A 14,705-nucleotide genomic window follows, 5' to 3' on the forward strand; every position below is an offset into this window, starting at 1 on the left:
CAGGGTTTGTAAACAGAGTTGCCCAGTTACAGGCTTGTCGTCACTTTAATCTCATTTAAATGGTTGTACGTCATTCTGCATAAGAACTATGGGATGATTAATAACCATATGCTCATATTGCCTGTCTGATTAAGCTTGATAACTTTATAATCATAATCTATGAAGTTTGGGCTGTTATGTTATGTCATTATTTTTATATATATTTTTTAATTTGTTTTACCATTTTCTGGGATTCTGACTGGGCAAAGTGATAATCAGTCAATGTTCCAACCAATCGGATTTTGTTGTTGAGTGGCGTGGTACATCTTGGGCAGTTCAGTGGTTTCAATGTTGCTAGCTGAGCACGCTAATAAACCATAGGCAGAGAATGGGATTCCGGCTAGCATGCTAACTAGCTTTGTATGCTAAGCGAAAATACAAACAAACAAATCATATTGCTTATTACGAAATAAAAACGTTAATGTTTGTATATGAAACAGTTTGTATGAATTACCCAAAATTCCCAGTTAATTCCCATAATTTCCTTTAATTCCATTAAAATTTCCAAATTGGAATATTTCCAAAATTCCCCAGCTTAACTTCCCATGGAAAGTTTCTGGAATTTTTTCTGAAATGTTCCACCCCTTTGCAACCCTATCCAAGAGATAACTTTAAAGACAAATTGGGTGTAGGGGTGTAAAGTAATCAAATTATTAAAATGCTTAGGTTTCATTCATAAATTCACTACAAATAGCAATGGAATTTCAAAAGAGTTTTGACCATGTCTATCTAGGGAGAGGACTTTTAAAAAAATAATTTTTAATGATACATCAAAAAAGATGAGTCAAGTGTTTGTCAAGATTTCTCATAAATCTTACAAAAGTAGCACCCATAGAAACCAGTTCATTCAAACAAAAATTGAGAGATGGCTTTTCAAAATGACACACAAGAGTGATTTCCACTGTTGAAGGTATTTCAGCCCTCCTGGTAGGCCGACTTGCCTCCAGCGGATAGACCAAGTCCCATAGCAAACACACCTGCTGGATTGGTATACCGTTAATAATTTATTGGAATTGCACAGGTCTGTCCCACGAGACCTGAGAGATTTCAAAAAGCCTGCTACCTACTGTAAGTGAAATTAAGACCTGTCCACCTAATAGATAAAACAAGGTTTCAAACAGGTCCATGTTTTTTAAAGATTTCCTCTAAACTTAACTCTGGTGGCACAGCAAGACAGCAGCATTTGAGTCAGCATTGCTGTATGTTGGTCAGTAGGACCTCACTACAAACACCCCAGAAAAGCACACATAAGAGCCATGGCCTACTGGTTAGCACTTCGGACTTGTAACCGGAGGCTTGCCGGTTCGAACCCCGACCAGTAGGCACGGCTGAAGTGCTCTTGACCTAACCCCCTCACTGCTCTCCAAGCGCCGCTGTTGTTGCAGGCAGCTCAGTGCGCCGGGATTAGTGTGTGCTTCACCTCACTGTGTGTTCACTGTGTGCTGAGCGTGTTTCACTAATTCACGGATTGGGATAAAGGCAGAGACCAAATTTCCCTCACGGGATCAAGAGTATATATACTATACTTATATAAGAACCAACTAAACTTGTCCCCTCCCTGCCTGGCCATACACTGGCATGGGTCCAGAGATCCAGATCACCCTCTGGGCTAGAATGGTGAATCTAATCAATACTCATTAAACTTTATCTTAATTTCCTAGTATCTGAGAGGAACTAAAATATTTGCTTTCGGTAAACATTTTTGGGACCTTGACGGTGCCCTATAGTCGGCTGGTTTCCAGGCTAGGTGCCCTAGTAAGAACAGCCAAATAAAGAATTTGGATGAACAAGCAGGGTACAAATGAAGTGACCATTTGTCCTGTCTGGGGGGCTGCCATTAAAATCAAAGCACATAATAATAGTTTATCATCTAAGCTCTCTGTTGCTTTATGACAGTAATTAGAACTCCTAATGAATGAGAATTTGTGGTGGCATCATTTCACTATTAAAGGAATTATCCAGAGTAAAATGCACTTTAGATCAATTTACGGATGATTGGGAGTACATACGTTGAGTTGACATCAAAATCATGTCATTCGGATGTTTTGAGAAAGTTCGATTTTACCGCTTTTAATCAAAACTCGTTAGCCTGGAAGTGACCCGGGCATGTCATTTCGCTGCTACAAAACGGATAGAGAGTCCAGAATGAATTTCATCATTTAGGGGAAAGTCTGACTTCTACGGACTTTCCCCTAAAGATGGCAGCTGCAGCAGCAACATTTCCGGAAAAGGTACTGGCTTGATGAAATTCATTCTGGACTCTCTATCCGACCACATAAAGACCTCGGGATACTTCGGTTTGGCTTTAGGGACCCTCTACTCACTACCACGTAAGTGTAATGTTGTTTGGAACTGTAGAAGAGGTATAAAAATAGCGTTTTGTAGCGGCGAAATGACATGCCCGGGTCACTTCCAGGCTAACGAGTTTTGCCTAAAAACGGTAAAATCGAACTTTCTCAAAACACAATCGAATGACATGATTTTGATGTCAACTCAACATATGTACTCCCAATCATCCGTAAATTGATCTAAAGTGCATTTTACTCCGGATAATTCCTTTAAGCCACTTCAGGTTATAAGCTACAATTCACATTTGAAATGACACAACTGCCTGGCATTGCATCAAAACAAACTCCCCATTTTTTTGATACACAGGAAAAACAGGTCAGAAATGCTTGTTATGAACAAGTAATGGCCTGGATCTCACACACCAGGGCAAAAATAATTGCCTGCTGAAAGGCTAATAGTTTTAGTCATTAAAACTCAAGCTGCATCAGTCGGAGTGACCCATACGCGTTCATGGCATCGTCGGAGGTTGCACTGTGCCGCACCTCGAAATCAATCAGTGGTACAGGTCCTCCCGGAGGGGTACCAATTAAATGAGTGAGCCAGAGGAGGGTAGTATGAGCGTCCTCTGAGAAATCCGGGCTTAGCGGTGTTCGCCTGCTGGGCTCTCCATGGACACAGGGCAGGGGACCCGAGCTCACGCTTGTTACCAGACCACACCGCTGTTTGCAAAAACACAGCGTTAACAACGGGGTAAAACAAAGAGCAACTTTAAAGCTAGTCTTAGCTTTCGGCCAGGATCAAAAATACATTAAATGGCTCTACCCTGTAGTGCAACACGAGGCCAAAAACATGGGCAGCCTCATCCAGACCTTATTTCTGCCAAAAGGGATTCTTCAGTCCTCCTCCTGGGTGCCCCCTGCTCTTCACGTCTGTCTGTCCCACTCTGCATATCTGACTTACTCTGCTGACTTAAACAGATTGTCAGTGCAGGTGGGTCGGGGGAGTGAAGGAGGATCAGGATTGAGACCCCCCCCTGTCTTACTCTAATCACAACTTTCATTCTCACAATAATCCTATCAAATGGCAACACTCCATCTCCATAATGAAACAGGGAGCGCAGGGTGGAGTGTCTTCATCAGAGTTTTATGGACAAACTGCATGCGGCCTGTCAAAGCCTGACACAAAATCATGTCTATACCCAACAACACTCAAGGCTGTGTGGGAGCCAGCTGAGAGGTGAATAATGCTGCATTCCAGACAACTCGAAAGTCAGATATTTCCAAGTTGGAATCTCCCAATTTCATTCCAGACAAACTGAATGAAATCTAGGCTTACTGAAGGTCTAGACTTATGAACTCCTCCTGGGAAAAAGTACAATGGAACGGCACTTGAAGTCGGGGTTCCCACTTCTGAACTCGAGGTAAGTCGATCTACCCCAATTTCAAGGTTGGAATTGAAGTCCGACCTCCTACATCCAAGTTGTCTGGAATGCACCATAAGTTGTCAAGCTGAACAACCAACTGCTTGAGTGTGTGAAAGCTTTGCTTGCAAGAATAGCAATTTCTGCTTTGATGAGCATGGCTCCCTTCAAAGGTCAACAACAAGCAGCCAGGAAGTGAGGAGGTGTTAACTCAAGAACAAATCTCTGCCTCAATGAAACTTACTACTACTGTTGATTAAAATGTCAGACAGACACCACTGCTTCAGGATGTAAATGTGCATGCTCACTAAAGCTCATAGCCAATTCCTGTACGTGTGAACACACCCATTCTCTTTCAATCTAAACAGTCTCTGCACATATCAGATCTTGTTTGTTTACTAAATGCTAGGATTAGACTTCTTGTGTTACATAATGAGGATGTGCCATCTGGTTTTAAGTAGTAGTAGTAGCCTAGTACTGGATGGCCCCCCAACAACAACAGCAACTTGATCACTCCACTTATTTCCTATGGCAGGCATTTCCTTATGACATAAACAGGAAACAATGTCTCTTGTAATCACATAAGTCTGTTTCTGTTGCTGTATGGCACCACCCTACCATCATGACCCTGCCACGGATTTGCATACCTCTGCTCATGTCCTAAAAAGACATTGTGGTTTTCAACTGTGATAGCAAACAGAGCGGTTTCTAGTTTAAAGACAGATTGAGACTGTGGAGCTGGCAGTCAAAGCAGGGGGAAACGATGCCAAGGCAAAGCACATCATTTATTTAGCACAACTGAATGCAAGGAGAGCTAAGGCCTTATGACATAATCTAGGACGAAATAACAGTTGTAGCACTGGAGGAACAAAAAAACGGGGGCATAACCAATCATAGGCATAACCATCACTCAAGATAGGATCGTACTGTTCCTAACCACTCGTGTAAATGTCATGTCATTAAGTGTAAATTAGATCTTGGAATATGTGTTGGGATAAAATGGAGGATGAAGCACTCGCATAGCAAGCAGAAATTACTTGTTTTTTCTTGAACATCAACACGCATGTTGAAAGGGATCTTGTGACAGCTTGGTTTGACAACGTCCTTGACCTGGCCATGCCAGGGAAGAGAGTATGCTTGACTGTAAGTGTAGACCTTCTGTGACATTTACAACAAAGGGGTTCAAACACAAACTCTGCTAAAAAATGGGGGTTGGCAACAACCACATGTTGATGGAGAAAGCAGAACATCATATTGTTACCTTGATTAGTCTCTAAAGTAAAGTTTGAAGGTCCACTTCTACATGCAAATGAATGCAGTCAGTCACTGACTTCAATGTCAAACTGATCTCAAAATGTGGTATTACTACAATCACAGAAAAGATAATGGGGAGCAGGTGGAAACATGTTTTTACATTCAAATCCAACATAATTTTAATATCTAAATGTTGGTCAGGGAAGGTCTGAACACTTGGTCAATTTTCCATATTTTCCTTGGTTAACCCAGCAATTTACCAGTTGACAGAAAAAGCTTGAAGTGTCCATAGTAACAGTCACGCATTCATCATTAGTTTTGCATATACATTTGGATACCCTGCCAGGAAACAAAAAGTTGAAATGCCACATTCCAGAGAAAGTAAGAATAAAGAGGAGGAATGGGCACGTCTCAACATGTAGTTCATGAGTTGATTCCGGATTCTGACCTATAGAGAAATGTAACTCATTGCCACTGAGTCCAGAGGAACAAAGCCCAGGGCCTGGGTGGACGTTTCACTGCCAAGGAGATAGTCTGAGACAAATGTCCCCTACTCTTACAGAAGTATGTGGGTTGCAATAGGCTACTCCCACCCACCCAGTAGACCTGTACCGGTGCAACATTTGGGGGCTTAGGCTACAAAGTCTGAGGCCTGGACTATAAACCACTCGTTAAGCCAGCCGGGAGGACTGCTTGCCATTACGAGTACCAATGCATACATGCATTCATTCATTCATTCATTCATTCGTTTTCCATCACTCGAATATTTCGAAACGTGTTCGTTCAATACTGGAGGCCTAATTGATGGCTAGACGCTTGCACGAATCAATGGCCGAATGTCGTCTAATCGGTTTAAAACTAAGGGTGATCGAGAGAAAGCTGGTATTAACTTAATCGTTTTAAGGGATATGCAAGCTTAAAGACGGCGTTTGTTTAGTCCAACTAAAAGGGAAATATAACTTAACATCTTCGATTCTTTCTGGCAGATTCAATTTGCATTCGCTGAGCGTGAATCAGTCAAACGAGTGACGACAAATCATGTCACGTCAAGTCCATATACTGTACCGAGTGAAAACGTGTAGGCCTACTGCATACGACGGCTAAATTTGGAACTTGGAAGTAATCTAGGACTGAGAAAATGTTCACGCAATGCGAGTTAACGCCCAATCAGGCAGCTGGGACACTACCCCACTGCTGTCGAACCCTAAAGAAACAAAGTATCATTCTACTGTTGGACTTCCACGTTTTGATACAAATTACGCCTTTATATTCTGTACACATAGATTCTTCCACAAAAAGCATCAAAGTGACAGTTTCAGTACTGCGACCTATATTTGTGGAGTCGACTAAAATTAGCACACAAAGGCGCAAAATACCAGCCTTTTAAAGCTAATATATCTACAATAGCCCTCTTAAAGCACAAAACACCATAGCTAAATTGCAGCATACCATAGTCGCTAACATTTCTCTACTATGACTTGTTAACAAATGCTAGTCAGCCAGCCTACTATTATCATCTGGGAACAAACGGCCTGACAGACAGACTTGTGTAAGAACGACTGTTTCAGTCAGACAACGTTAATCGTCCAAGGATCTGGTGACAATTGATGCACTCGTAGCCCACGTATGGTGGATGAGCGTGCTGTTAATCTGTTTTGCCTACAGTATTCTATTATAAAAAGGGAATACGTTAGCCAGAAGGCTAACGTTATCACCATTATTATCTTGATGGTCAGCACCACACTCTCAACATCTCAAGTAGAACGCACAGCATCATGTTTGTAGCCTACAAAACTGGCCTATGCGTTTGGATATCTTCCAGAATTGTGTTGCCAACATAATAGGCTACAGAGAAACAAATGGTAGCTAAAGACATTCCGTACGGTTGACGACCTGTTAACACAGACATGGATGCGATTTTAGTCCAGTGTTAGCTAGCTCCCTAGCAAGCGACAGCAAAGGAATGCTGAAATGTTAGCCAACACAAGCTATCGTCGAGCCAGTCGCCTAACAAGCACAGACAATGCGTGTTCATTGCTCATTAAAATTCGTTTTAATTTACCTGATCAAGAGGGAGATTAATGAATTCACTGATCGGCCTCAGAAGAGTGGAGCCTGTGCAAGATGATGTTTCAGTAGCCATGATTCAGATATGAATCTTTGCTCCCCTCTCCCTCTCAGACAAATCCCCGATTTACTCTCCTCCTTTAACTACTGGCTAGTGTAGCTTGCTGTTAGTCAACTGACTGCCTGTCAGTCGAGGCGCAAATGATGTAGCCTCAACGACAACAAAGGTAGAGGGGTGGAGTTACGAGTCCAGCCTCTAAGCCAACCCCGCTTTCGCACAATTCAATCACGCTCAGTGATTCATCCCTGAAAGATGAACTTCGATAGGTTTATGATCTTTTAAACTGAATTTCTAACTCTAAAATGAAAGCAAATACAGCTTAAAATTGTTTAAATGGAATAAACCATTTTTTGTTTTGCTGATTTGCTCACCCACACTCAGCCTTCATTTCAGCCTTGTCAACATGGTGGACTGTAGAGAAGTGGATTATTTAGCCAAACGCTGTATGGGTGCTTGTTTGGGAGACCACAATGTCTCTCAGTTGACACTTTCATATAAAATCGTATGGAAAGGACAGGCATGCGGAGGAACATCACTTCATTGTGAGTTATTTTGCTATCTGGACGTTGTGTCCAAATTACAGCAAAACGGTGCCATCTGGAGGTTAAATTTGGTTAGGCAAGAAAAAGACTAAATGCTAAGGTTTAGGTATTATGCCTAACATTTAATCATATAACTCTATAGGCTAAATTAAATAAACATTGATATATACATTGATATATGCATTGATATATATGATGAAGCCTAGCCATCGTATTTGCCTTTAAAGCTGCTTTGGTCAACTTGTAAAGCTTATTGTAAGATAAGCCCTGCAGCTTTTCCCTGCACTTGATGTGAATCTAGCCATTTCAGTTCTCAGTTCCCAATGACACACTTTATCCCTTCTTTCCATTCTTTTAGGTCAAACCAGCATTGCACATGGCACATGATGATGATGTTTCTCTCACACACAGCCTACACAGTTTGAGGACTAGAGAGGTAGGCCAATACACTGACAGAGTGGCAACAGGTTCATCACAGAGGGTATAAGTCACCAAGACTGGACTGGAATTGCTTTTTTTTAAAAAGCAGTAAAGCAGTAGTTATAGTGCTAGATATTGTTATAGTTAGAGTAAGTTATAGTGCTAGATTATGGTGATACAGTGGGGCAATGAGTTAATAGGAGACCACAACTCTTAGTAGACTTAGTCTTCTACACTAAGAGTGGTCTTAAAGTATTCTACATTGACCAGCTAAATTGAAACCAGTGGCAAGCAAGCATTTGCCTATCAACAGGCTTACAAAACCATAGTTTTTTCTCTCCATCAGGTGGCGCCACATACCTATTCTTGATTGCTTTTCATTTCAGTGCAGCTTTTACTGTTTTGTGGCAAGTGGGTGTGGAAGTCTGCTGTAAAAACGAGGAAGACACATGGGCCCTTGTATTATTATGTTGTAGAGAATGAAATGTAACTACATTTTATATTCAAATTAAGTGTAAGAATAAGTGACTTTGAAACAACACAATCGATTTCCATGACACAAAATGCTGATTAAGGCACACAGAAAGAGAGAAATGTCAACATTATAGTTCCACAAATGTGGCAGCACCAATATCAACAAAATGAAGTGCAATTATGTTAGACAGTATCAACTTACAATATTATAACATTTGCTCATCAGGTAGGATGTTTTATGTAGGAAAAGAGAAATTAAATATATACCTGGAAACTGTTGAAGCATCCATGTTTGACAGAAGGTAACTCAATGTTTACTGGACATGGAAGCAGTAATTTCCAGTCAGACTTGACTCTTAAAGAAGGCAGTGTTAACAGAAATGAAATGGTGTTTGTGCATACTTCTCCCACACCCTCATTACCATGGAAAAGTAAGTATGAAAATGTTTTTCCTTTTTCATATTCCGTCAACAAGGCAACAATTTAATCCAACACAAGGTGGTACATTTACAAAAAAGCCCCATAAGCTCGCAACCCGATTTTTATCAATGATTACTCCTAGTGGCACTGAAAAGGTTTGCTTATGTGAATACCTAGTTGAGTTTTCTTTCCCTCTAGGATCATTAGGAGGACCAATCCATCTGAGTAATTGAGTAAATACAAACCTCTGTTACTACTGGCAACCACTGAGCACCTGCTTAGCACACAGGCCCATAGATGAGCAGAGAGAGAGGGGCGGGGGGGAGAAAGAAAGAGAGAGTGAGGTAGAGAGAGAGAGAAGTCTTTTCACTGTGTGCTTCGTGACTCAGCAGATCTACAGTGAGACTGTGGTAGTGGTAGTGTGTGTGTGTGTGTGTGTGTGTGTTCAAGGGAGTAACGACTGAATTATTTACTCAGCGGCGTCAGGAGGACCCACAGAGAGGTCTTAGAATAGTGTGCTCAGAATATAGAACGGCCACAGTCCGGCTTTCCCACGTTGCACCGATTCCAGTCCAGCTCTGATGAAGATTGAGGAAATGAGAACTGAAATGAGACATTGTTCAGAGCCGATTTATGGCTAGGTCTTGATAACGGCTCATTTTGTTTGTTTACCCAACTGTAATCATAGGGTGGAAGTGTCAGCTAGGATCTTTACAGAGAGAAGTGCTCATTGGTAATAAAGGTCGAGTGTGTCACATAAATGACAGCTCATTAGTTTGGGGATATATGTTTGATCAGGTTTATTTAGATGTCTGTAAAAGTAATGTTAGGTCAGGTCATGAATTGTAATATTCAAATATACATTGAATATTGTTGGCATAACATCTTGCTGAAGGATTTTTCCCTAGTCATAGTTTATTGATGTGTTCAGTTTTTAATGAGTATTAGTTGCTTCAGAGACTTTCATGGTACTTTCTGTCTATGGTATGCTCTTATATAAACCCCTATTTAAATTTCACTGTGAAATATCTCATGTATAAAAGGCAAGTGAACTTGGATGGAGAGAGAGAATGTTCTTCCCTGCATTCATTACCATCCGCACCGTCATCGACTTGTGATGTAGTTCTAACATTTGGAACAGTGAGAATAAGAACCAATTAAACTGTCTGCATGGAAAGGCGATGCCTTTGCTACTGTAGTGTCTCCATGGCAACTTTTCCTTGCCTCTGATGAGAGAGGGCTGCGATGTGTTCGGCTCTGTGCTTCCTCCACGGCCCCCTCTGGCATATGGTGCAAGAACTCAGTATTAGATCACAGCTCTCACTGGCCTCTCTCGCTCTCTCTGCTCCCTGAGGCAGAGGTCACAAGATGAACATATTTGTGCTTGTTTGTTTGTTATGTTCTTGTTTGTTTGTTGTGCATATGCTTACTTGTTTGGATGGTACTGCAGTACTTGGTCTTTCTCTGTGTCTATATGCGTGTGTTTGGAAATGACCCTACAACAAATACTTGCCTGTTTATCATTAGCTTGACCCCATGTTTTTGTAAGCTAACAAACAAACATGTGGCCCAACAGGTTTGCTTAGAGCCCGCCATGACACACATCAGACTTATCATGCCAGATATTCGCTGTAACTTGTAATATTCAAAATAGGATGACAAAACTGTCTGCCACTTCAGATTCCATATTCGGGTAAACATGTTTGGCTGTGTCCAGTCCATTCTCTGTCACTCTCCTTATATAGTAAAGCTTTTTTCTTCTTCTTCAGGCCGGACCTGGGCCCCCGGGAATTCCTTTCTATAGTGATGAGACAGGAAATCTTTTTGTGTAAGGAGTCAAAGCAGAGTTCAGCCACAGCACACTCATTATAAATAGCCCAGGGTGATGGGCGTTGGGGTGTTTGTTTTCAGTCTGTGTCCCTGTGTATGACAACCATACTGTGGATCTCTTATCCTAATGCTAACAAAAAATCTGAAATTATCCCCTCATGTTTACAGTGCAGTTTTTCTACTGTAATTAGGGACAAATGGATTTCCTCAAAAGTCGTGTGAGAGTGAGAGTGGCGACTGTAGAGTGTGTAGAATCTAAAAACAAAATCCGTTGAGTTTGCTGTTTGCACCTACATAATTGCTATATAGCACAGACAGCAGTCTCGGGCTGTACTGGTATTTTTGCCCCTTTATAGTGCCATGCTGTTGGAGTAAAACAGAGCGGAAGGAGATGATTCACTGTAAATTATGGGGATGCTGAGTGTTTAGGGATTACTGTAGTTTTTACAGGATTTGTAGGGAGTGTACAACCACCACCACCACACTGCTGTGTGGTGCAGTGGCTTCAATCAGATGTGTGAAACAAAGAATAATGAAATGCCTGCACCACAGTCAATCTATGCAGTAGAAAACCGAGCACTCCCTATTCTTTGTGAATGGGTGTCTGCAGCAAAATGTGCATGTATGCCTCGATGCAGCAGAAGACTCTAAACAGCCGCAGCCCGACCTTGCTTGTCAAGACTCCCCCATTATTCTGCCCCGTCTTCAGACAGACAGATTTACCCTCACACAGCTTGAAACGTCTTTTTTTCTTCTACTACTACTTCTTCATGTAGCTTTCAGGGGTCTGAAAAAGAGGAAATATTACTGTGGGATTGTAGAGGACAGAGGAGCAAAGATGTAGGAGTGAGTCATGCACTGAATCAGTTTTTTTTTCTCTCTCTCTCTCCTCTGTCCGTATCCTGGCAGCAAGTAAATGCTCTGTCTAGAATTCTGGCCACCCTCGCTTGAAATGTGTCCGGTCTTGCCACTGAACACCCACAGCCCCGGATTTTTCGGATAACAACCATCCCGTTCAACTTGGCCGCCAGTGCCTGAGAAGACCGTGGGCACACAAAAGACGCCGAGATGCCTCTCAGGGAGGGAAGAGGGTGCACATGGACCAGGGGCAAACCCAAAATTTAAGGAAGCACTTTTGCGAAAGCTTCAGACAGTTACCGGCAGTTTCCCAGCCGACTCCTTGCTGCTTTTGCTCACCGAGGCAGAAAGCTTTGTGGTTTATCAGGAAGAGGAGGCATTGTGTGTTTCCATTAAAAATCTGATATTCATCAAGGGCGTCTGTGTGCTCCAAACCAATTAAGTATTCTCTGCTGATACAGTAACAAGATTAAAGGAGTGGGCAAGAGAAATGCCCTGGAATCTAATCCAAGGTGACTTTTTGCTATGAGATCAATTAATCAATATTGTGGACATACGTCACATGACCCATTCCAGATCCTTGTCATGTGTGCTTTTTCTTGACAAACATTGTGAAACATATAGTGTGCCTTACTTGTGTGCCTCACTGTATAGTGATATATAACCTAAAGCTACACAGTGAAATGACTGAGAGTGATCATGTAAGTGTTTTTCCCTTTTTAAATTCATTCATCATACTTCACTCAGGCAGAGGCACTGACAGCCCTTCTCATGGGCCAATAAATCAGAGTGTTCCTCTGACAGCTCCCTCTTTCATTAACATCCCAGAATTCCCTAACACCGCTCCCACCACCCCAGCCCACCCTTTTCTCATATTAATGAAAACCCCAAAAGGGAACACAAGCTCACTCACTGGGGACACACAAGCCGAACAATAAACCAATCAAAGCAAACTAGCAGCTACTCCACACCAAGCAAGTGCTGCAGAATGGGGGCTGCTTGAGGGACACACTTTCATCTCCAGTGACACGCTCCACCCAAGCATGCCTCCATCTCTCTTTTATGCGCCCACATGAAGGGGCCTTTTTTCAGCGCCTCTCACTCAGCCGACCCCCAGACGGTCTCCTCTCGGGGAGTTCACTCCAGCTGTCAGCGAGGAGGTGCCGGGCGAACACGTCGGGAAAGAGAGGCGCCCATTCAGCCCCGGCTTCCTCGGCAGGTCGAGCTGGTAACCCGGGGTTACGCTAAATCAAGAGGAGCCCCTTTTCTCTGACACCAGTCCATTTCCTGTCACGCCGGACGGCTCTCCCAGGAAACACAAATATGCCTCTCGCCCCACAGTGAACTGTATGTGTATTCAAGGAAACGTGGTTGTGTTGCTTTGGTTGGCTTTTCTATAGTGCTCTCTTGCGGCCTCCAGCTTATTGAATGTGTTGTTCACAGTGGGTGTAATGTTCCCTCCCACCAGTTTGGGCAAATTAAGATGACACAGGTGGGGTTGGGAAACGTTGAATAGTAGGTAGAGAAGAGAGAGAGAGAGAGAGAGAGAGAGAGAGAGATTGCTGCACTCCTGCCTCCTCCCCCCACTGTCATAAAGCTAATGGACCTCTGCTCATGAATACAGAATCATTTTGTCCGCTCCAGGGCAAGCCTGACCTTTGTTAAGCATGCTGTCTATTTTTTGATAGTTCTTAGTTTCCTTTCACCACAGGCTTGTGTGTTTGTGTTCAATGTCATTTTCAAATTTAATTTGAAATACTGTCAAGATGAGCTCAATGGTTGTCCAGTCCAGGAGAATATAACAGCACATTCAGTACATATTCAGGGAGGAAACAACAACTGTAAAAGCCAGTGTTTCTTTAGAAACATAAAAACACACCAAACAATAATTACATAAAATAGCTTCCATACACCAATAGCATAGTACATTCCATGAATAGATAGCACATTAACACAGAGTTGCTATAATCACACCATCAGTGGTATGTTGGGGAGGAAGCACAAAAAAGAAGGATGCGGGGCGACTTGACAGGCTGGTAAGGAAAGCTGGCTCTGTAGTGGGAGCTGAACTGGAGTGCATCACTTCAATATCTGACAAAAGGACCCTGAACAAACTGATCAACATCTTGGACAATGAGTGTCATCCACTCCACAACATTATTGTTAAGCAGAAGAGCCTGATCAGCTGGAGACTTCGCTCACTGCCTTGCACAACAGACAGACTAAGGAAGTCAATCGTCCCCAGGGCCATTGAACTGTTCAATGCTTCACTTAAGGGAAGAGGAGAAATAGACTTCTCCGCATAGTCTGTCTGCCTCTTCACCACCTCCATGTCTTGAACTGTCTGTCCACTAGCCACTTTTTACCACTGTCTTCTGCCTCAATGTTTGCGTGCTATATTAGCACATATGCATAACCCCTCCCTCCATGCCACAGCCAAACTGTGACCACACTTATACCTTCCTTAATATAGTTATATATATATATATATAGATATATAGACTTATTCTTGCACTGTTGCACTGTTTGACTTACTCATTTGCACCATCACCATGACACTCATTCACACAGAGCACCTTACCTTACCTTATGCACAGAGAATCACAGTAAAGAATCACATCTTTAAAAGAGCATAACCGCCGCCACAGATTATTCCAGCCAACAGATCACCAGCCAACATTATCCTCATCACTAAAGCTGGCATATGTGATATGTGCATATGTATGCTCACATATGTCCCCAGAGTATTTTTTATTTTCAGAGAATGAGTAACTTGTCTAGGAATTCCAAGAAAGAGGAATGTCTGAGGCAGTGGCACCACTAAAGATGATGTCAGATCATTTGTAAAATACATCAAGCTGGCAACTTATACTTAAATAACTTAGGGGCAGAGGTAAAAACATTCTGTCAAGGCGAGTGTTGTATACACCATTCCAGAATGCCAGTACAGTCCAAGCATATTCTTATTTGCCTTGGCAAATTTGTTAAGCAAATCAGCTTGTTTTCTAGTTCACATTTCCCTAACTGAAAA

General features: G+C 42.3%; 1 protein-coding gene across 1 annotated transcript in view; it reads right to left on the minus strand.

Moving 5' to 3' along the window:
• Window positions 1-7,251, minus strand: part of mboat2a (membrane bound O-acyltransferase domain containing 2a) — a 55,252-nt gene extending 48,001 nt beyond the window's left edge. The window contains exon 1 of the mRNA XM_042073176.1: window positions 7,065-7,251. Coding sequence (XP_041929110.1) covers window positions 7,065-7,145 — 81 coding nt within the window. The 5' untranslated portion in view covers window positions 7,146-7,251. The remainder of the gene's footprint in view (window positions 1-7,064) is intronic.
• Between the last annotated feature and the right edge of the window lie 7,454 nt (window positions 7,252-14,705).

This window comes from Alosa sapidissima, chromosome 19 (genome assembly GCF_018492685.1).
Source record: "Alosa sapidissima isolate fAloSap1 chromosome 19, fAloSap1.pri, whole genome shotgun sequence".
Taxonomy (NCBI): Eukaryota; Metazoa; Chordata; class Actinopteri; order Clupeiformes; family Clupeidae; genus Alosa; species Alosa sapidissima.